Source organism: Rhineura floridana, chromosome 1, assembly GCF_030035675.1.
Source record: "Rhineura floridana isolate rRhiFlo1 chromosome 1, rRhiFlo1.hap2, whole genome shotgun sequence".
Lineage (NCBI taxonomy): Eukaryota > Metazoa > Chordata > Lepidosauria > Squamata > Rhineuridae > Rhineura > Rhineura floridana.
In genome coordinates, this window is record NC_084480.1 from 139,016,769 (window position 1) to 139,041,124 (window position 24,356).

The 24,356-nt window shown below is 41.2% G+C and overlaps 1 protein-coding gene across 3 annotated transcripts in view; it reads right to left on the minus strand.

The window, feature by feature from the left end:
- HOOK3 (hook microtubule tethering protein 3) overlaps window positions 1-24,356 on the minus strand; it is a 132,544-nt gene that overhangs the window by 41,889 nt on the left and 66,299 nt on the right. For all 3 annotated transcript variants that reach the window (XM_061633801.1, XM_061633811.1, XM_061633790.1), the window contains 5 exons: window positions 21,353-21,516; window positions 19,735-19,875; window positions 10,393-10,594; window positions 8,723-8,833; window positions 1,054-1,141 (listed from right to left, as the gene is read on the minus strand). In XM_061633801.1, the coding sequence (XP_061489785.1) occupies window positions 1,054-1,141; window positions 8,723-8,833; window positions 10,393-10,594; window positions 19,735-19,875; window positions 21,353-21,516 (706 nt within the window). The remainder of the gene's footprint in view (window positions 1-1,053; window positions 1,142-8,722; window positions 8,834-10,392; window positions 10,595-19,734; window positions 19,876-21,352; window positions 21,517-24,356) is intronic.

Sequence of the window (24,356 nt, forward strand, 5' to 3'; positions counted from 1 at the left end):
TCTTGACCAGGGTTTGGTGAGGCACAGAACTCTGGTAAAGAAGCTAGATAACTCTGTGAGAATGTCTTCCTCTCTTAATTAGCAGTAAAGGAGTACCATCTATTATCTCCTACAAGGCTAACTAGAGGCTGAGCTGGAAACACTGGATTCAGCTGTGAGGTCATGAGATGTAACTGCCTGGAAGTTTCCAGCCTGTTAGTCTCCTGATTGGATGGTCTACTACAAACTCTCTTGTTATAAGCGGAACTTGACCGCTTGTGTCTTTGCTGATGCTGTATGCTTCTTGCCAGGTTGATGCAGAGGCTTAATGCGTCTTGCCTTTCCTTGGAACGTTGATCTATGGACATGCTATCCATGTGAAGTACTGTTAGTCAGGTTCCTGGGATATGTACTAGCTAGGTTTAGTTAGTCTTTGTTCTTTTAGCCTGTATTTCCCCCCAGTATTTCTACTAAACTTTTGTTGTTTATCTTTTGACCTATTTTGCCTGGTTTTGTGCATCGTTCTCACTTATGTATTGTTCTTAATTTTTAATAAAATACTTCTATATTTACTGGGGTATGTTGTATTGGGTATAGCCTTTCAGAAACCTCATTCCAGTACCTTGACTGCAAAGCCCGAGTAACTTTCTAAGATTCTGTGGGCAGAATGTGCACACGTAGCCCTTGCCTCGTAGAATCTTGGGGTGTCCTACAGCAGTCTGGGAGTTCTCCTGGCCCAGACTGGGTGGACCTCTAGGAGTGGTGGCAGTGTACCATGGTTCAGAGTGGAGTTTTACCCCGAATTGGAACGTGCTGATGTTTGGCCAGTGGGTGACCTTTCATTCCAGGTTTGGGGAGAGAGATCACTGGGACCCAAAAGAGGCAAAATTGCTTTACAGGTGGGAAGAGCAATAAAGGAATAATTAACAAAGGACTAGGGTGGGGGACACACTTAACTCTGCTCCTGAATAACTGCATCAACCTATTCCTTTAAATGCCAGAACAAAGATATTTTATTTCACACACTACACTCTACAGGATGTTCAAGGGAAAATCCCAGTATCTCTTCTTTACCTGAAGTAGTAAGCTGCCCTTCTTGCGCTTGTACACACCGAATCTCTTCAATGGTTTCTTTTAGGGAATCTCTCTCCGTCCTTAACCTCTACATAAAGAAAAAGAGACAAATATTTGACTTAATTCTACAAGTCAATTTATGAAGCAGGACAAAAATGGCTACCACTGCATGTAAGAGGTTTAATTATGTACGTATCTACAAATTTTTCCTGGGTGAATCAGATTATCTAGACCCTTTCCAATCAGGCTTCAGGCCTTGTCATGGAACAGAGACTGCCTTGGTTGCCCTGCTTGATGACCTAGGCTGGGCATCAGACAGAGGAAAGTACATCTCTGTTGGGGCTGCTGGACCTCTCGGTGCTTTCGATACCATCAACTATGGTATCCTTCTGGACCATCTAGCTGGACTGGGATTGGGAGGCACTTTTCTATGGTGGCTCCAGTCCTACTTGGCGGACAGGGCCCAGAAAGTGGTACTGGGAGACTATTGCTCGACCCCCTGCTCACTGGCCTATGGAGTTCTGCAGGATTCCATTCCTATGCTCTTTTATCATCTATAGGAAACCAGTGGGAGAGGTCATCCGGAGATCTGGAGTACAATGTCATCAATATGCTGATGACACCCAACTCGTATCTCTCCCTACCACCTGATTGCAGGGAGGGAGTGCTCATCCTAAATTGGTGCCTAGAGCTGTGAAGGGCTGGGGGCGGGCTAACAAACTGAAACTTAGTAAGATGATACGATTGATAAGATGGAAGTTCTGCTGCTCAGAGAAAAAACTGTGCCAGGAATAGGGCTGCAACATGTTCTGGATGGGGTCACACTCCTCTTGAAGAATCAGGTTTGCAGTTTGGGATCCTGCCCTGCTGTCTGAATATCAGGTGGCTGTGGTAGCCAGGAATGCTTTTGGCCAAATCAAAATAGTTTACCAGCTGCGCCCATTCCTGGAAATGAGTGACTTGGCCACAGTGACACAAGCATTGGTAACATTGAGGCTTGATTACTGTAACACACTCTACATGGGGGTGCCTTTGAAAACGGTTCGGAAATTACGGTTCGGGGCTGCCTTTGAAAACAGTTCAGAAACTGGTTCAAAATGCAGCAGCCAGTATGTTAAATGGATTGCGGCGCTGGCATTATGTCACTCCTGTGCTTTACTGACTCCACTGGCTCCCAATTTGTTTCTCGGTCCAATTCAAAATGTCGGTTCTGACCTTTAAAGCCCTAAACAGCCTTAGACCAATGTACGTGAGGGACCACTTATGCCCATATGTACCTGCCAATGATTTAAGATCAACTGCCTCTGGTCTCCTCTTTGTGTCTAGAAGGAAAGATATCAGATTGGCAGACATGTGGGAGAGAGCCTTTTCAGCCGTAGCCCCAAAGCTTTGGAATACCCTATTCCAAAAAGCCAGCTTTGCTGCCTCCCTGATAGTTTTCCAGAGACTTCTGAAAACCATCTTGTTCTGGAAAGCCTTTGGGAGGAACTGAAGGCAGAGCCTGAAACTGATTTTATTTCCCCCTTTTTTTAGTTTTACCTTTTTAGATGCTTTTAATATCACTCCTCCATATTTATCAACTGTATTTTATTTATTTTTATTTATTTTAATTTTTTTTATTGTGTATGATTTTATTGTGTGCTGCTCTGAGTGCCTACCGTAGAGTAGAAGGGCGGGTTGGAAATATTTTAAATTAAATAAATAATAAATAAATAAAACTCCTTCATATGAAGGACTGCAAAGGAAAACTAAAAAAAGAGATGAAATACCAGTAAGTGTGTCTTTGAAAGTGCTTATTATGCAGTTGGTATATACAGTGCCTTGCAAAAGTAATCAGTCCCCTGACCAACGCTCTCATATTATTGAATTGCAAATGGTACATTGTAATTTCGTTCTGTATATTTTGAAAAACTGAAACTCAAAATTACTTATTGTAAGGTGATATTGGTTTTATGTTGGGAAATGTTTGTAAGAAACATAAGAAACTAAAACATATTGCTTGCATAAGTATTCAACCCACACACATTAATATTTGGTAGAGCTACCTTTTGCTGCAATAACAGCTTTAAGTCTTTTGGGGTAGGTATGTACCAGCATTGCCACAGTCTCAGAGGGATACTGACCCATTCTTCTTGGGAGATTCGCTCCAGGTCATTCAGGTTGGTTGGACATCGCTTGTGGACTGCAATTTTCAAAGAGTGCCACAAATTTTCAGTGGGATTGAGATCAGGACTTTGACTGGACCACTGTAGGATATTCACCTTTTTGTTCCTGAGCCACTCCAATGTTGCTTTGGCCTTGTGCTTCGGATCATTGTCCTGCCGAAAAGTGAATTTCCTCCCGGTTTTTTAATAGACTGAAGCAGGTTCTCTTCCAGTATTTCCCTGTATTTTGCTCCATCCATTCTTCCTTCAATTTTAACAAGGTGCCCAGTCCCAGCTGATGAGAAGCATCCCCCAGCATGATGCTGCCACCACCATACTTCACTGTAGGGATGGTGTGTCTTGAGGCATGGGCAGTGTTAGGTTTGCGCTACACATAGTGCTTTGAGTTTTGGCCAAAAGCTCTATCTTGGTATCATGTGACCACAAAACCTTTTCCCATATCACAGCTGGGGCACTCTCATGCTTTCTGGCAAACTCCAGATATGCTTTCAGATGGTACTTTTTGAGTAATGGCTTCTTTCTTGTCATCCTTCCATACAGGTTAGTGTTATGCTGAGCTGTTGATATGGTTGACTGGTGCACCATTACTCCACTGCCAGCCACTGAACTCTGTAGCTCCTTCAAAGTGATTGCTTGCCTCTCTGTGGCTTCTCTCATAAGTCTCCTTCTTGTTCGAGCACTGAGTTTTGAGGGATGGCCTTTTCTTGGCAGTGTCTGGGTGGTGTGATACAGCTTCAAATTCCTGATTATTGATCCAATTGTGCTCACTGGGATATTCAAACACTTGGATATTAGTTTGTACCCTTTTCCTAATCAATGCATTTGTATTACATTATCTCTCACTTCTGTAGAATGCTCTTTGGTCTTCATTTTCATTCAGATCCACAGCCTGACCAATAACCCTTCGACAGTGGGCTTTTTATCCTGACAATGCGACAACAATGTTAATGGCTCACAGGTGGAGGCCAATGGTAAGGTAACTGTGTCCTTGATAGGGCAATTTCTTTCATCTGTGTAAACTGGGAGCTTCCATAGCACAGGGGTTGAATACTTATGTAAGCAACATATGTTCATTTTTTATGTTTTACAAATTTGTAGAGAAGTATAATATCTCAGAGAGGAGGTCAGGTCTCCTGCTCCCCTGGTGCATTCACTATAGCTGCCCAATTTCCCTGCTTTTTAAAGTTTGATGGAAATATCTGTGGGCTATAGCTATGTTCTTAAACCACAAGGATTTTTTTGGCTATTAGTGAATTTCTCTGCTTTTTAATCTGTGAGGTAAGAAATGGGATCCTGTGCAAGTTTGCTAAGAATGGATTAATCATTTGCATGCTTATTGAGTTCAATGGGATTTACTCCCCTGCAATCATGCTTAGGATAGGTGAAACAGACAATGGGGTGGAGGAGGGAAGGGGAGGGGAAGAGGGGGGAGGAGAGCAGTAGAGGGAAGGAGAGGAGGAAGAGGGCAGCAGGTTTGATCATTTTCATGCTTATTTTCAATGGGGTTTACTCCCCTGCAATCATGCTTAGGATAAGCAATAGAGGAGGGAGGGCTGGAGTGGGGAGAGGTTGAGGAGGATGAGGGGAGTAGGAAGGGAGAAGTAGGGAGAGAGAGAGAGGAGGAGGAGGGGAGAGCAGAGGGGGATGACTGTTAAACCACTCTGGCCACTGGAGTTCTGTCAGGGGAACAGGAGTCTCCTAACAACTCTCAGCACCCTTCACAAACTACACTTTCCAGGATTGTTTGGGGGAAGCCATGTCTGTCTCAAGTGGAAACAATGTCTGGTGTGGGTGTGGCCCCGATTAGCCAAGCCAAACAGCTGTTAATCTGGCTTTTAGAACATGGACAGTTGGTTCTTATTGAGCATGCCCTGTGCTATCATAGACTTCAATGTTAAATTTCTTAAATTAATTAAAAATTACCCATGCATGTTTTTAACTTTTAAATTGCAGACGATGAAGGTCAGAGTATGGGGCAAGTTCAGTAATTAGATTACTGGTACTCTGTGAACATGGCTGATTTTTAATTAATTTCAACAAATCATGAGACCACTGACAGAAAAAAGTCCAACAGGGGTCTGGATTTTTCCCCTCTTGTTTTCCACTTTGAACTCTCGATTCTCTCTGACTGTTTTGTATATCGCCATGAAAACTTAAGAGAGTTGTTAAGCAAGCAAGTTCAGGACTATAAGTTTTGTAAGATGTTGTTCTGAAATGAGCTTATGGGAAGCAGCAGAATGGCATGGAGGATATTTTCAATTTAACATGGTGGAATGTGAAAAATCCATGCTGGCTACATTATACAACCACTCTCATGGCTGTATAATTAGCAAGTCCCAAAAGATATGGGGAAGGAAAATAGCCAATGTAATGTTCTGAAAATGTCCCACTTCATTATAATATATATTTCCTTGCCTGGTGTCAACCTATGAAGTAGACTGAGCGCAGCAAAATACACAACATAACATCAGGATGAGACAAGTTGAACTAGGCATTAGAGGAGGGAAGGCTGCGGGGGGGGGCTTTACAAGGGGCTGCCATTTTCAGCCACAAGCCACTGCATTTAGTAACATATATGAATGTAAAAATACCATCTTGCAATATTTTATATTGAAAGTGCAGCTTACAAATATTTAAATAAAATAAATATTTAAATAAAAATAAAAAATAGGCAGTCACTATATGTGTGTGTGTATACCACCTTGCAATATTTTATATTAAATGGCAGTTTACAAATATTTAAATAAAAATAAAAAGATAGGCAGTCACTGTCGTGTGTGTGTGTGTGTGTGTGTGTGAGAGAGAGAGAGAGAGAGAGATATTTTGGTTCAGAAACAATCCAATCAGGCCCTATACTATGGTGATTGTGGGGGGCATCAATAAACAAACAAAAACCATGTTGAAATATGTTTAACTGTAATTTTATTTCTATCTAGGTAGTAGACAAAGATGAAGGAAGAAGGCTTTGACACAGCAGCAGCAAATATGGCGAGAGTCAAGTAGGGTAAAAGACAACACTGGACAGATGAAGTAAAGACTCTTCTGGGGAAGAAGTGAGGTGCCTCCAAAGATAGGAAAAGCAGGGACTAGATAGCCAGAAGCAATGAGAAAAAGCATGAAACAGAAGTTCAAAAAAAAGAAGGTCTACAAAGAAAGATAAGCTTGTACCAAGCAGAGGGGACAATGGAAAGTGAATCAGGTTTTTGAAGATAAAGTACAGACTAGGAGCAATATGTTAATGCATGGCACAGACAAAGCACCTTCACTCAATAGAACCTGCTGTATTTAATGAAACAAGTGCTTTCCCACCTAAGGTTGTGCAAGTACACTTGTGCATCATTTATATACTGCATCAGAAGAAGGAGAAAAGCAGTGACTGCTGTGCTGAATTCACTTTTTTGCCAGCACACTGGAAACTTTTATAAGTTTATTTTATGCACTATGTCAACAGAGACTCAAAGTATAGTAGCAGACTTAAAGAGGAGAGTACAATGATCCTTGTGATAGGAAAGTAAATATTTTGTGAAAGATATTCTAAATAAAAGGACAGCAAGGCTATAGGAGAAAATGTCAACACTGAATAGGTTACAATATTGTGTAAGACTGCCTGAATGCATATCAGAAAGAATACAGGGATGAGCTAATCATGACACCTAAGTTGTAGGACTGGAAACAAGGAAGATAAATGCATCATAAATAGTGATGGAAAAGCATATAGGAGGGCAAGAAAGTGAAGATTTCAGTTTTCACTACATAAAGTCAGATGGGAGACACCACATTCAGAAGGAAACATCATATAGCTAATAAAAGAAATCACACGGAAGACAAGTCAGGTATGAGAACTAGATCTAAGAATTATTTGCATAAACATGATAGCTGAAACCACAGGTGTAAATGAGAGCACTAACAGATACAATGGGTTGGTTTACACCAGAGGTTGGAAGTAATTCGTCACAAGTAACAAATTACTTGTAATTCATTACTTTTTTGAGGAACGAGTGAGTAATTCCTTTACATTTTTATTGTAATAGAACTAGGAGTAATTTTATTACTTCTGTGGATAATTGTAATGTTTCCAGCATTACTTTTGGGCAATACTTGGGGGGGGGAGCAGGGAAAGTCTTCTGCTCCTCTGATTTGTGGATGAAAATCATGTGCCTCAAACTGGGCTTCTGTACAGTGTCGCTCTTCCCTCATGCTCTGTGGGTGGGTAGGAGGAGACAAGGGAGGAGGTGGAGAGTGAGACCGGGTGGAGTGGAGAAAACAGTTGTTTAAAAAAATGGATGGTGGTGGTGAAGAATGGAGTGAAGGGAAAAAGGAGCCAGAGGGCAAGAATATGGATAGAGAAGTAGGCAGTAGCAGAATGGAGATAAAGAACTGTGGAGGGGAAAGATGAAATATGTGTGAGTGTGTGTCTGTGAATACTGTGTTTGCACTTGGCACACAAAGTGGCCTGCACCACCCTCTCCAGCTACTGTGCTGCATTTGCAGTATTTTAACTTTTTTGCATCTCAGGAAAATGTTTGCTTGGGTGAGTGTTCCTTAGTTGGTGGCATGGCAGGGTCCGGGAGGTGGTTAAGTGAGAGAGATTATGCTTGCTGGCTGAGGGGGGGGGGCTGCACTTGGTTTGACGTGCAAAGATCTGATTAGTGGTCCTCCCTTACCAGCGGAGAGACCACCATGGCTATCTTATGGATAAAAAGAATTATTCTACTACCTCTGTATGTGTGTGTTTATTTTTTAATGTTGTTTTAGGCTACTTAGATGTGCAGCAGCCAAGGCCAGCACCTTGTAGGCTTTTTTTTAAAAAAGTAACTGAAATGTAATTGTAGTGATTACTTTTGAGAAAAGCAAAGTAATCAGTTACTTTCAGAGCAGTTGCAACTGTAATGGTAATTACTACTTTTGGGGCCATGTAATTGTAACTGTAATTTATTACTTTTTAAAAGTAACCTTCCAAGCTCTGGTTTACACATAACTCCAAACCATTGTTTGATGTTAACAAGAATAAGCCCTGTGCTCACAATGTTCTCTCCTTCCCATCCCTCTCTGATTAGTTACTTGGTTTGTGACAAACAATAGTTTGTCACTGAACTGGCAAACTATGGCTTCACTTGCCCTCCACTTGTCAAATAATGAATTCTGGGGAAACCATGGTTTGGCATTACATGTGAACTGACATGTGAAACAGTGATGGAGCCCTGTATGAAAACCAGAGTTGTGGTAATTAAAAGATAGAAGAAATACAAGGAAATAACTGTCATTGAGACCGTGAGTGGAAGTGGAGGTCAAAGAAATAGTTCAAATTACAAAGGTGGAAGGCAGGTAACCAAGAACATAGCTGGAAGAGGCTCTTAGAAGCATTTAGGTAATTTACATTACAGCACAGATAAAGACATTTAGCCTAATATTTAAGGACACAACATCAATTACAAACTCTTTAAGACAGAAACTTTATAAAGTTGCTTCTATTAAGGATGAAAGAGCAACAATTAGATACGTACATCTTTTTCTTTTTGCAGACTGTCTACTTTTTCTTTCAGCATCTTGTACTCAAATTCTAATTTGTCTGCTTTCTTGGATTCTTCAGACAATCTATTCTGGAGTTCAACTACCTGTAAGAGCAAAAAGGGATCACACCACTATTAACAGACAAGCGTATTAATCACCATGAGAGCCAGTGGCCACATTCATACATAACAATGAACAATAGTTTATTGTTATGAGAATGAGTAAGCCTTGGCTTGTGTATTCCTCATCACTCTCTTCTTCTGGTGCATCCATGACAAGACTGGAAACTTTCACTTCTGATTTCAGTTAAGCATGGATTAGCCAGTTCCAGACCTATATCTTCTCCCCCCTTTCTTTATAAATATGCCAGCTTTGTCTTCCAATCCTCCTTCATTATCTGTGGATATAAAAAGAATCTCAAATTTATTTTTCTCTCTTAATGTTTCATTAAGTAAAAAGACATTGCTTCTCTGGTGTAAATGTATTAGAATAAAGGTGATCTTAACCTCCCATGGCTCTCATTACCTCCTCATAGGACAATATATTTTGTCCATCCATCAAATTTTTCATAGAATTTATACCTGATACTATGTTGTTAAATTCCCTAAAATGCTTGACGTGTAGCTCAAGAATTCATTATAGAAAGGTGAAATGAGGGGAGATAGTCCTAACTGTTTTCTGATTTCATACCAGACTCTTTAAAGATATAAATCTTTACACTCATTTTAATTTTTAATATATTCTAGTTTTGTGTTTGGTAAGATACACCTGTCATAAAAGTCTACTTGCTTCTGTTATTGAATGCTGTCTTCTTGGGATACTGGGAGTTGGGTAAATTGCTTGGTTATTAAAAAGATACCTCAAGTGTTGATAAGAACTGGCAATTTACTGGAGATATGCAAAACTGTATTGTTCATGAACAACTAACAGCCTCCAGTGAAAATTGTTAATTGAGGAAAAATAATTCAAAACCTTGAATAAAAAATGCACTAATCAGATATTCTGTGCTGTAGAGGATCTGTTTGACGTATCATAACGAAGTAAAAGGTGTGTTCAGAGCTCTTTAAAGTAGATTAACTGTTGATGGACTTTCCAATTCCTTGTAGGTGGGAGTCAAACCAACTCCACATAAAAATGCAAAGGATATGAGAAAAACATAACATAACCATTTCTTCTAACAAAGTTAACTCGTATTGTGGACATATTTGTGTAGTTTTTGTAGGTATTTTTATTTTTCTATACTTTCATTTATATATTATAATCCTGACATTCATCCAACAAATTTAAAACAAACAGCATACACAGGGTTCTGCCATTTTATCCATATAATATGCTGGGTGTAAATTGGGCATGTCACACTTTTTTAGCCCAAGGTGACCCGGTGAGCTCTGTAGCTATGAGAAATAATTTAAATCTAAGCATTCCAAGTTCAAGTGAAACTTTCAATCTATCATATCACACTGATTTTACTGTATGCCCACAATGAACGCATTTGGGAAAGTTTTGAAGTCTATATGTAGTCAGTTAAATAGCTTTTCCAAGAGGCATTTCCTGGCCATTTGTTTGGCTGGGGAACAGAAGACACCGCAAGATGACTAGCGTAAAGTGATTTGCAAGTGAGGGAAAATGCAGTGACTGTAATTTCATTCAGTTCTGTTCTCACCTGTCTCTTGTATGTTTCCAGCTGACTGCGGGCTGCATTGGCTTTCCTCAACTCTTCTTCTAAGCTTACAGTATTTTGCATGTACATTGTGTTCTTCTCCTCCAAGAGCTTCACTTGCCGTCGTAGATCCCCAAGATCTTCCAACTTCTTTTTGTATGATTCCACCTGGCTTTCTAACTTGGCCACTTTGTCAGAGGAATGCCTGAAGGAAAGGATGTTGCAGAGATTCTATAGGTAGAAACCCTTTTCTAAATATATTTTAAGTATTTATTAGTTGCTATTCAGCCAAAGCTCTCAGAAAGTCTTACAAAGAATTTAAAAAAATACACCAACAAAATAGCAATAGAATTCCAGCATATGAAGCCAATCAATCTAAAAAGAATGGGCAAATAAAAATGTTTTCACTTGACACTAAAAGACGACAAAATATGGCACCAGGCAATCTCTCTGGGGATTCAAGAAGCAAGGGGAACAACTGAAAATGCTCTGTCTCCACTGACTACTCACCAGCAGTCTTAGTTCAGAATTTGGGAGGATATGGAGGTGGATCTTAAATGACAAGGCAGATTCATACAAATGGAGGCAACTAAGTAGACTAGTCCCAAGCAATGTAGGGCTTTAAAGGTTAAAACTATTGTTTTGAATTGTCTCCGAAATGGACAGAAAGCCAGTCTGGCCAATTCAGAACTGGCAACATACATTCTGTACACCCCTTCTAATAAACCCGTCAGTCAGCCCCACATGCAATGTATTGTAATAGAGCTGGTGTAGCCAATGTGATGCTCCCCAGATGTTGTGGACTACAAGTCCCATCAGCCTCAGACAGTATGGCCAATGGTGAGGGATAATGAGAATGGTTCTCCTTAAACAGGCAGTTATTTATCAGTCACTTTATATAATAAAAAAGCCTCAAAGTGACGTCACAAATTGAAATATAATACATAAAAATTGTTTTGCTTAGTATCACCAGCAATCTCAAATGCTCTGCTACAAACACTCTTTGCATTCATTCCATAGTGCTATGAACACCTACCCTACATAATGGTTTAGTTACACTTGACCCAGGACTACTGCTACTCAGAAGTAAGTCATGTGGTTAGCAAGGATGGAAACTGGAAATTAAAGGGATATGGAGGCACAAGAAATGGCACTGAGTGCCATATGAGACCCCTTAGCACTAAGTGCCTCTGCTTTAGATACATCATTACTATCATCATCATCATCATCACCATCGCCACCACCTGCTCCTCTCATCTCCCACCTGCCTACTACCATCACCACCCTGCTTCCTCAAAATTTATATACTAGGAAGCTTCGCTATCCTATTCCTGGCCTCGTGATTTCTGCATCTGTTTCCAGAGGAAAGGTGCATATCACAAATGAAGATGCAATTTTGATTGACTGTTAACAGTCAATTTGCCACCCATTTTGTACCAGGGAAGGGGGAAAGAGAAAAACAGACATTGTAAGCTTTCTCAAAGGACAAGATGTTCACAGATTTTGTGCCCACTTTAACAAGGTAACACAAATAGATAACTCTAGTTTGGTACCAGCTAGAGATATGAAAGCATGAAAAAAAAACCAGGATTTTTTTTTGGGGGGGGGAAGGGAAAAAAAGGTTTTTCCCAATAGTTTTGGTTTTTTTCCCAGGCCTTCACATCTCTAGTACCAACATGGCAAACTGGCAGAATAGGTTTCCAAGCAGATATTCCTGAAATGGCCCTAGAACTTGCTTCTAAATTTTGTGGTTCAAGTATTACACCATCCTCAGAGGAAGGATTGGCCTAATATACCACTGCAACCTGATGGAGCTAATCCAATGGCACCCACTGCCATTGATTTCCACTGGACACAATTCACTGGGAAGTTTCCCTGTGGAACCTGTACTGAAATGAAAAGCTGTGCAGAAACATAGCACTGGATGCGTGCTGTAGCACTTTCCTATGTACTGTGCCTCAGGTGTGGCATCTATCTGCTTCGATGTCTGCTACCCTTAATGGCATCGAACATCTGCCACCTGAGTCAGCTACCTCATCTTGTATCAAACTAGGGCTGCGTCTGCTGAGAGGCAGAAACTGATTCAACTCTTTAATAATATAGGATTGGGTATACTTACAAAATGTTCTCCTGTTTTGTTTATATCCTGGATATTGTGTATTTATGTATTTGGGTTTTTCTTAATGTAAATCAATTGAAATTGTGCTTATTGTTTATTTATATATTTTTATTAATAATAATAATAATAATAATAATAAATTTAATTTCTTCGTCGCCTATCTGGCCAATGGCCACTCTAGGCGACTTACAAAATTGTTAAAATACAATTGATAAAATACAGTAATACAATATAAAAACAACACATCTGCAGCAACAATATTAAAACTGGGCAGGAGGCATTTCAGTTATAACAATTAACCCTCCCCAGATACCCCGAAGGCCTGCTGAAAGAGCCAGGTCTTTAAGGCTTTCCGAAACACATTTAAAGAAGAGGCGTGCCGGAGATCTTGTGGGAGGGAGTTCCAAAGAGTGGGGGCCGCCACTGAGAATGCCCTCTCTCCTGTACCCGCCAATCTGGCTGTTTTTGTTGGCGGGATTGAGAGAAGGCCGTGTGGCCGATCTTGTCGGGCGGCATAATTGGTGGCGTTGAAGGCGCTCCGTGAGATAAACTGGGCCGGAACCGTGTAGGGATTTAAAGGTCAATACCAACACCTTGAATTGGGCTCGGAAAACAACTGGTAGCCAGTGTAGGTCGAACAACACTGGTGTGATGTGATCTCGGCGGCGACTATTCGTAAGTAGTCGAGCCGCCGCATTTTGTATCAGTTGTAATTTCCGGACCGTTTTCAAGGGTAACCCCACGTAGAGCGCATTACAGTAGTCCAAACGAGAGGTGACCAGGGCGTGTACCACTAGTGGGAGCTGGTGAACAGGAAGGTAGGGTTGCAGCCTTCGTATGAGGTGTAGTTGGTACCAGGCTGCCCGTCTCACTGCCGAAATCTGAGCCTCCATGGACAGCCTGGAATCAAGCACAACCCCAAGGCTGCGGACCTGGTCCTTTAGGGGTAGACTCACCCCGTTGAACTTCAGGTCAATGTCGCCCAACCTTCTCTTGTCCCCCACAAGTAGTACCTCGGTCTTATCAGGGTTCAACTTCAGCTTGTTCCTTCCCATCCATCCACTCACGGATTCCAGGCACTTAGACAAGGTCTCCACAGCCAACTCTGGTGAAGATTTAAACGAGAGATAGAGCTGAGTGTCATCCGCATATTGATGACACTGCAGCCCAAATCTCCTGATGATTGCCCCCAGCGGCTTCATATAGATGTTAAATAGCATGGGAGAGAGGATAGAGCCCTGTGGCACACCACTATTGAGAGGCCAAGGGTCTGATACCTCCTCCCCCAACGCTACCTGTTGGTACCTATCGGAGAGAAAGGAACGGAACCACTGTAATATGTATTTTGAATTGTACAATAATTTTTATTCAAATTTTCATAAAACATAGAAAACAAAATCATAAAACATTCAAAGACAAAAAACAAAACAAAACAAAAATGATTAAACAAAAAAAATAAAATGTTGACTTCCCATTTGTCACATATCAAATCAGTTATAGGTCTACAATATATAACAATCCTGTCTCTTAAATCATATTATAAAATCACTTTCCTCCAGTAGTTATCTTAATTAATCATCAAATCTCATAAACATTACTTTATTCTTTCCACAAAAAGTCAAAGAGAGGTTTCAATTCTTTAAGAAATATATCTATCAATTTTTCTCCAAATAAACATGTCAATTAATCCATCTCGTTAATAATTATAATAATCTTATTGTCATAACCATAGTCCAAATAAACATATCGATTAATCCATCTCATCAGAATCTGTTAGGTCCAATAATTTCAATAGCCATTATTCCATTACCCCTATTAGTTCCATCTTCCATCTTCAATAGTCCTGTTAAGTCCAGTAATTTCAGTGTCCAATCTTCCATTATCAGTATTCCATAATAATCTTGCTGTTGTAGCCATAGTCATATAATAAGAGTCTGATGGGAATTTCCTCTATCCCAAATATTTTCTTGCCATCCATTCTGAATAAGTTGCTGAAATACTGTTGTAAAGTCATATCTGTGTTCTTCTTTTTTACAAAATGCACTGGCTCATCTCTTAAGAGTTTTTCCATTGTCACATGGCTGCAGTTAATTCCATAGATTTTCTCTATATCAAGCTCCATCACATCATTCCAGTCCAGAAGATTATCCAAGCCATTGATAACTTTATCTCTAATATCTTCATTAATTTCTTCAAAGATAACATTAAATTCCAAACAGTAGATTTTATTTCTAAAATCCATAAACTCCAGATCTTTTTCCAATTCCACATTTGTTCCAATCTCCAGGGCTTGTATCTTCCCTTTATTTTTTCTTTTCTCATCTCTGATCTCATTCTCCTCTCTCACAGGATCCCCTATTTCTTTAAGCTCCTGCGTCATTTTGCTCAGTTCAATTTTCAGCTCCTTACTACCCTGTCGCAGGGTTTGTTTCGTTATCTCAATCTCATCCATTATTTTCTGAAACATAGTTACTTCCAGATTCTCAGCCACTTTCTTGATTGCCATTTTTAAAACCACGAAAACAAAGCAAAACAAAAATAAAGAAGAACCACTTCTTATTTCAGCAACAATTGGGTTAATATTCCAGGCTTGATGACATCACAGTATAAACAGAGCAGCCTGCCTTATCTCTCTATGTTCAAGAATACAAAACAAATTTAGTTCCCAGCATCAAAACAGTTAGTGGCGTCGTGAAGAAGCAGATTCGTCAAAATAAAATAGACCAAAAAGAGAATAGTCCCAGCCAATATAATATTCCTCGGAATAGAAATCAGGAATAGAAATCCCTCTTCTGTTTATTATCTTTAGAATGCACTTCCAGGACAGCTTTTTGTGACAGAAACAGAGATAAGCTGTTAATTTCGTGAATAACAGAGAAGAGTTATAGCTCACCCAGAAGTTTTCCAAAGCCGATCAATCTGACAAATCTCCTTTTGCTGCAACAATTTAAACCAAGTAAAAAAAATAATAGAAAGAAGGGTGCTTGCCTGTTAGTCCGTTCTCTCTTTAAAGAAAAGATAAACGTATCGCTTATACAGATAGAGCTTGTTCGGAAGTCCGTCCGGCATTGTTGGCTGGACCTTATCTCATAAATTAATGAAATCCAGTCCTCCCAACAAAAACAGGCTTTTGAGGTTGATCTCTACGTTTCTCCCTGCCCGGAAGAAATTTCATCAGTCAAAAAAAAAAAAATGTTCTGACTGATTTATATCTGAATAAGCTTCTTTTGAGGCGGGAGCCCGTCCCAAAAGCAGGCACAAGCGAAGTCACCCTTCCCGGAAGTGTATTTTGAATTGTAAACTGCTTCAAGACCTGCTGTTAGTGATTTATACATAGACTCAATAAATAGAAATAAATCCTTTAATTGAGAAATTAAGAAACCAAATTTTTCACAATAAAAGTAGTTTAAGGAAATTATATTTTTTTCCAAAAAAATACATGTCTACAAATGAGTTTATGAAACCACTCCAGTTTTATATGCTGTTTCTAAAGATCTGAAAATGATTTAACTAGCTCCACGAGCTAGAGGGAGCCCCAGCTGACGAAACGTCAAGGCCCCAGCTGACGAAGCGTCAAGGCCCCAGCTGACGAAGCGTCAAGGTGAGTTAAGCAGCAGAGCAAGTTCGGCAGCAGGGCGAGGAGGCCAGGGCCCCCCACTCTGCCCGTCCATTCCGTAACCTCAACTAAACCGCAGTCTCCAACCCATTGACGTAACAAAACTATGCAGGTAAGAAGCCAGCAGGGGTGTGGGGGCTTTCCAGTGTTTTGCACCGCCTGCAGCATGTACAACTATCTGCCTGTTGGACAGAAGTCGTGGGTGTGCTCTCGGTGCAATGAGCTCCTGGCTCTCCGGGAACGACTTCATTTCCTTGAGGTCAAGGTGGCGGACCTGGAAAAGCTGAGAGAGGCAGAGAGGTGTGTGGAGGAGGCCTTCAGGGACGTTATAGCTGTGTCCCACTCCAGCGATGATAGCTCTCCTGCTATCATGGAGAACGATGGTCTCGGGGAAGGAGAGCATCCAGCTGAGGAAGAGGGAAACGATCCCTTAGAAGGGACCCATTCCTTGGGGGATGAGCAGCTATCCTCTCGTGCCGAGGATATATCTCCAGGGGGTGGAGGGATCCTTGTAGTGGGTGATTCGATCATTAGGAACATTGACAGTGGGGGGTGTGATGGGCGTGTAGACCACAAGGTGTTCTGCCTGCCTGGTGCGAAGGTTGCGGATATCGCCCGTCGTTTAGATAGTTTGGTAGACCGTGCTGGGGAGGAGTCAGTGGTCATGGTGCACGTTGGCACCAACGACATGAGGAAATGCAGCCATGAGGTCCTGGAAGCAAAATTTAGGTTGCTAGGTAGGATGCTGAAAGCCAGGACCTCCAAGGTGGCTTTCTCTGAAATGCTACCGGTTCCACGTGCAGGACCAGCCAGACAGGCCCAGCTTTGCAGTCTCAATGCGTGGATGAGACGATGGTGTCGGGTGGAAGGGTTTGGATTTGTTAGGCACTGGGGAACATTTTGGGACAAGCAAAGTTTCTAGATATTCTAAATGACTATTCCCTAGACCAGTTGGTCATGGAACCGACCAGAGGTATGGCAACTCTGGACTTAATCCTCAGTGGGGACCGGGACCCGGTGTGAGATGTAAGTGTTGTTGAACCGATTGGGAGCAGTGACCACAGTGCTATTAAATTAAACATACATGTAAATGGCCAATTGCCAAGAAAATCCAACACGGTCACATTTGACTTCAAAAGAGGAAACTTCACAAAAATGAGGGGATTGGTAAAAAGAAAGCTGAAAAACAAAGTCCAGAGGGTCACATCACTCGAAAATGCTTGGAAGTTGTTTAAAAACACTATATTAGAAGCTCAACTGGAGTGCATACCGCAGATCAGAAAGGGTACCGCCAGGGCCAAGAAGATGCCAGCATGGTTAACAAGCAAAGTCAAGGAAGCTCTTAGAGGCAAAAAGTCTTCCTTCAGAAAATGGAAGTCTTGTCCGAATGAAGAAAATAAAAAGGAACACAAACTCTGGCAAAAGAAATGCAAGAAGACAATAAGTGATGCTAAAAAAGAATTTGAGGAGCACATTGCTAAGAACATAAAAACCAACAACAAAAAATTCTATAAGTACATTCAAAGCAGGAGACCATCTAGGGAGGCGATTGGACCCTTGGATGATAAGGGAGTCAAAGGTGTACTAAAGAATGATAAGGAGATTGCAGAGAAGCTAAATGAATTCTTTGCATCTGTCTTCACAGTGGAAGATATAGGGCAGATCCCTGAACCTGAACTAACATTTGCAGGAAGGGATTCTGAGGAACTGAGACAAATAGTGGTAACGATAGAGGAAGTTCTAGGCTTAATGGACAATATAAAAACTGACAAATCACCGGGCCCGGATGGCATCCACCCGAGAGTTCTCAAAGAACTCAGATGTGAAATTGCTGATCTGCTAACTAAAATATGTAACTTGTCCCTTGGGTCCTCCTCTGTGCCTGAGGACTGGAAAGTGGCAAATGTAACGCCAATCTTCAAAAAGGGATCCAGAGGGGATCCCGGAAATTACAGGCCAGTTAGCTTAACTTCTGTCCCTGGAAAACTGGTAGAAAGTATGATTAAAGCTAGATTAACTAAGCACATAGAAGAACAAGCCTTGCTGAAGCAGAGCCAGCATGGCTTCTGCAAGGGAAAGTCCTGTCTCAGTAACCTATTAGAATTCTTTGAGAGTGTCAACAAGCATATAGATAGAGGTGATCCAGTGGACATAGTGTACTTAGACTTTCAAAAAGCGTTTGACAAGGTACCTCACCAAAGACTTCTGAGGAAGCTTAGCAGTCATGGAATAAGAGGAGAGGTCCTCTTGTGGATAAGGAATTGGTTAAGAAGCAGAAAGCAGAGAGTAGGAATAAACGGACAGTTCTCCCAATGGAGGGCTGTAGAAAGTGGAGTCCCTCAAGGATCGGTATTGGGACCTGTACTTTTCAACTTGTTCATTAATGACCTAGAATTAGGAGTGAGCAGTGAAGTGGCCAAGTTTGCTGACGACACTAAATTGTTCAGGGTTGTTAAAACAAAAAGGGATTGCGAAGAGCTCCAAAAAGACCTCTCCAAACTGAGTGAATGGGCGGAAAAATGGCAAATGCAATTCAATATAAACAAGTGTAAAATTATGCATATTGGAGCAAAAAATCTTAATTTCACATATACGCTCATGGGGTCTGAACTGGCGGTGACCGACCAGGAGAGAGACCTCGGGGTTGTAGTGGACAGCACGATGAAAATGTCAACCCAGTGTGCGGCAGCTGTGAAAAAGGCAAATTCCATGCTAGCGATAATTAGGAAAGGTATTGAAAATAAAACAGCCAATATCATAATGCCGTTGTATAAATCTATGGTGCGGCTGCATTTGGAATACTGTGTATAGTTCTGGTTGCCTCATCTCAAAAAGGATATTATAGAGTTGGAAAAGGTTCAGAAGAGGGCAACCAGAATGATCAAGGGGATGGAGCAACTCCCTTATGAGGAAAGGTTGCAGCATTTGGGGCTTTTTAGTTTAGAGAAAAGGCGGGTCAGAGGAGACATGATAGAAGTGTATAAAATTATGCATGGCATTGAGAAAGTGGATAGAGAAAAGTTCTTCTCCCTCTCTCAAAATACTAGAAGTCGTGGACATTCAAAGAAGCTGAATGTTGGAAGATTCAGGACAGACAAAAGGAAGTACTTCTTTACTCAGCGCATAGTTCAACTATGGAATTTGCTCCCACAAGATGCAGTAATGGCCACCAGCTTGGATGGCTTTAAAAGAAGATTAGACAAATTCATGGAGGACGGGGCTATCAATGGCTACTAGCCATGATGGCTGTGCTCTGCCACCCTAGTCAGAGGCAGCATGCTTCTGAAAACCAGTTGCCGGAAGCCTCAGGAGGGGAGAGTGTTCTTGCACTCGGGTCCTGCTTGCGGGCTTCCCCCAGGCACCTGGTTAGCCACTGTGAGAACAGGATGCTGGACTAGATGGGCCACTGGCCTGATCCAGCAGGCTCTTCTTATGTTCTTAAAATTGCCTTTACAAACTGTTTTGATAGTAACAATACAATTAATGCTTTGTGACAATGTATTTTAATGATATTGCATTCTAAAAGAGAACTGTAAAAACTGAGAGATGTTTCTAATTTAGATTTCATTTACAACAGATATGCATCCTAAAGGGTCGAGAACGGGCATACCTTAGTACATCCATCTCATCCTTCAGAGACTGAGCTTCTTCAGCCAGATTTGTTAATTCTTCATTCTGTTGCCGCAATTCTGCAATTTCCTTTTCTAGCTCTTCACAACGAATACGATAGTCATCCTTTGCTGCTTCTAATCTGTAAACACCAGAACAGATTTTTTTTAAATAGACAAAGACACACAAACACACACACAAATATGCATGACAGCAACTAAGGAGGATCTACAGATATTCCTTTTTTACAACCTGAAAACAAAAAGCACAGAAAGGACACAATTGATAAGTAACACCTTGACTGAAGATTCTATTTTGGTGACAAACAGCTTTTTTTAAAAAGCAAAAACCCCTGGACTATTGGGGTCAAAACTCAAAAATAGTGTGCCAGAGTTGTCTCACTCACATTTCTCAGAGGCGATCTGACTACCAGAAGTGTATTTTGCCATATCAACTGATCTACTTGCAAATTAGCATTGAGAACTATAATAATTTGGTGCCATCTTGTAAGAAAAACTTCACAGTTACAAAGCACATTCATTCAGGCACTGCATACAAAACTGAGAAAGAGTGACATAACGTTAAAGTGTGGAATTTGTCTCTAACACAGGCACACACATTCTGAAAATAAGTTTCTTTCCTTAAAGCAAGGAAAGAGACAAGGAGCCACACTCTGTGGGCCCGATGCAGTTCACGAGCTTCCATCTAACTCAGGGCTGAGGAACTGGATCTGGCTGGTGGGCCAGAACTTTATCTCCCGCTACCCCTTGGGGGCCAAAGTTAACATGTGGGCCAGGTGGGCAGGGCCCACCCACCTGTCAATCACCCTGCCCACCCACCTGTCAATCACCTTATCTCACAAGGATATCAGGCGATGGGGCACTCTGACATTCCAATGATTGTCAGGACTTCAAAGAGCCCTGCATGATGCTTTGAAGTGCCATTGATCAGCTGATTACTGGTGCATCAAAGAGCTGAGCAGAGTTCTTTGCAAGGAGCAAGGGCTTTTCAAAGAGTCTTGCTCAGTTCTTTGCAAGCCCCTTCAAGGATTGGCTGGGTATCGAGTCCCCCAGTGGGAACTCTGCAGCCAGCCAAAACCAGAAGAAAAGCAGAGCTTGGAGTAAGCACCTCTCAGCTGATAGGCACTCGCTTCAAGCTTCCTGTGATTGGCTGCACTACTGAGTTCCCCAGGGCTTGCTTTCACCACCAATCAGCTGTCTAATAGTGACAGCAATCCTCCCTTGCCATTGCACAATTGGGAGTGCACTTTAAGGCTACCGATAGTGCACTTGGAGCTGTGTCTCCACCTGCCCCGCACCTGACATCACATATGGAAAATTCAACTGCTTTTATTATCAAAATTATTGGCAAAGATTTCATTATTTCTGATCTAAAAACAAACTATTGTGCTCCGCATTTCATAGGTCCTTCCTCCCCTTGCAGCAGATAGAAAGTCAGAAAACTCTCTACCTAATGTGATGTTATTAAAATATAACTAAACTAGGTGATATCATTGGACCAAATTCATCCTAATGGCAAACAGGAATTAAATAAGTATGAATCAGAAACAGCTACTGCTTCCAGTGGTTGCTGATTTTACTCTGTCATGCAACTCTTACCTGAAAGTTTCCTCTTGGAGCTGTTCTAATTGTGACTGTAGCTGCAGATGTCTACGTCCTGCTGGGCTGTTGGGATCTTCTATGGAATCAGACTGATTCAAGCGTTCCATTAAGACCTGGTTCTCTGCTAGCAAACTACTTTTCTCCTCTTGCAGTGCAGCAACCTATTACCAAAATGCAACAACAATACAGAAATGCATAGCTAAAAACAAGCTATAGTGCCACTGATAAGTCTAGAGAGAACCAATGCAGAAACTTGGGACAAATAGCAGCTTAAGATGCATGCATGGAATTTTCATGGTGAAAGGGAAAGGGTTAAAAGCCAAATGGGGCTCCTTGCAGCTGCGAACAAAAGCTAGATATAAATACAAAGACACATGTAACTTAATGTCTAGTTTGACCCTAAAGAATGTGAAATGTGAATCATGAAGTCCTTCGTTCATATCTTGCCTCTACCATGAACTCACTAGTTTGCCCTTCTATGTATATTTACTTGGGAGTAAGGCCTAATTAAATCAGAGGGACTGGCTTTTTAATAAACCTAGATAGGGCAAGATACCAGCAGCTTTAGGCAAGCCCCTCTCATATCTGTATTTATGTCAATCAGTTTACTGCCCAATTGACCGATTTACACTGTGTTATTTTAAGGATTACTGAGATAAGGTGAAGAATCCTCTGGAATGCTACATAAAGATTACATATATAAATTATTTACAAATAAAGCCAATTTGATGCTACCTTCATATCCACTCAACTCCATAACAGTAGATGCACGGAGCTCTTGAAAATGCAAAAACTTTCACTTCATGTAATGTATTAAGCTTCCAAACTAAAAACTAGAGATTTGCAGCATGGCTAAGACATTTCTTCTTCAGATTTCCCCCATGTATTATTTCATGTCATACAAATTCCTTTTTGTATAGGAAAAAAAAAGATAACAATATGCCCATTTAGAAGTTCAGTCAAGGATATAAATGGCAAGCTATTAATCTTCTGTCACCAGGATAACAATTTAACAATGGGACAACCAATGGAATATAAAAGGAAGAAAAAAACCAGCACCTTTGTTATTGGGTCAGTGACCCGAAAAAGGCCGGAAGAGTATAGAAGAATTCTGCTTAAAGCTTGCACCCATAAGGAAGAAAATACAACTTTAAATACAAGTGACCCAACAACATATAGAGCTGCATTCAACTTCAGTCATACTTAGAGCAGACATTAACAGACATTACTAACTTAGGCCCATTACTTTCAGTGTGTTTGAGTGAAACTTAGTTGGATACAACCCATAGCAAATAATATATTTTAAGTTACTAGGAGTAGATGGGCAAACCACCAACATGGTTCAGATGACTTCCTCTGTGACTTCCTCTTTTGCAACAAATCATGGTTTGTTTTAACACCTAAACTGGGCAGATTATGGTTTGCTATGAAAGGAGTCAGGGAGAACACAAGGACAGCAGCAGGAGGAAGAAGATAAGCTTTTTTATTATTATTATTATTGTTAAATTTATATCGCATTCTTCCTCCAAGAAGGAGCCAGGGCAACAAACAAAAGACGCTAAAAGCACTTTAAAATATCATAAAAACAAAAGATTTAAAAACATATTAAAACAAAACATCTTTAAAAAGTATTTAAAAACCTTTAAAACTTCTTTAAAAAAACCTTAAAAACATCTTAAAAAGCAATTCTAGCACAGAAGCAGGCTGGGAAAAGGTCTCCACTTAAAAGGTTTGTTGAAAGAAGAAGGTCTTCAATAGCCGCTGAAAAGATAACAAAGATGGTGCCTCTTTAAGGGGAGGGAATTCCAAAGTGCCTGTGCCACTACATGAAAGGTCTGTTTCCTAAGGTGTCTCCTGACCTCCTGATGAGATGGTATCTGCAGGAGGCCTTACCTACAGAGTGCAGTGATCAACTGGGAATATAAGGGATGAGACAATCTTTTAGGTATCCTGATCCCAAGCTGCATGAGGCTTTGTACACCAAAACCAGAACTTTGAACTTGGCCCAGTAGCTAATGAGCAGCCAGTGCAATTCTCTCAGGAGTTGGGTGACATGTTGGCGATACCCTGCCCCATCAGCAATCGTGCCGCTGCGTTTTACACAACCTGCAGCTTCCGACCACCCTCAAGGACATTCCCACATAGAGCCCATTACAGTAATCCAACCTGGAGGTTACCAGTGCATGGACAATAGTGGTCAGGCTATCCCGGTCCTTAACGGCCACAGCTATCTTACCAGCCAAAGCTGGCAAAAGCTACTCCTAGCCACTGAGGTCACCTGGGCCTCTAGCAACAAAGATGGATCCAGGAGTGTTGGAAGTGGAGCAAGAGCAAATCCTGTTTGGGGTCCTTTGTTTGTATTCCAGAAGGAAGATAGAGTTAGGTCCTCCAGCTGGCTAGGCTTGCCTACCTGTGCTCTTCTCTACCTAACTTTCTTCTGCTGTAGGCTGATATGCTCAGGGAAGCTTATCTGCTCCTCTCCTTCCTTTGACTTCTTCTTCAACTGTCCGAGGAGAGAGGAGACATCTCTGTCTTTGTTCTCTCTCCTGAGCAATGTGGGCAATACCCAAATCTGGGCATTGTGCCTCCAACTTCTTAGAACTACGTATGCCTTTCCTATCTACTATGTATTTCTATAAATAAGTAGCTTTTTCTTATTTTACTAAGTCTTAAGTCCCAGTGATCTAAATGCAGGGTGAAATGCAGGGTAAAAGTAAATACACACACCGGCACACACAGTTCAGACGCTGAGTTACTCTGCATATTTCCATACCAAGGAGCACCCCTAGACTACAAACTTGCTCTTTCAGAGGGAGTACAATCCCATCCAAAACAGGCAACTGACTAATTATCGAAACTCAGAAACCACCAACCCACAGCACCTCCGTCTTGCTAGGATTCAGACTCAGTTTATTGGCCCTCATCCAGCCCACTACCGAGTCCGGGCACTGGTCCAGGGCTTGCACAGCCTTTCCCAATTCCGATGTTACAGAGAAATAGA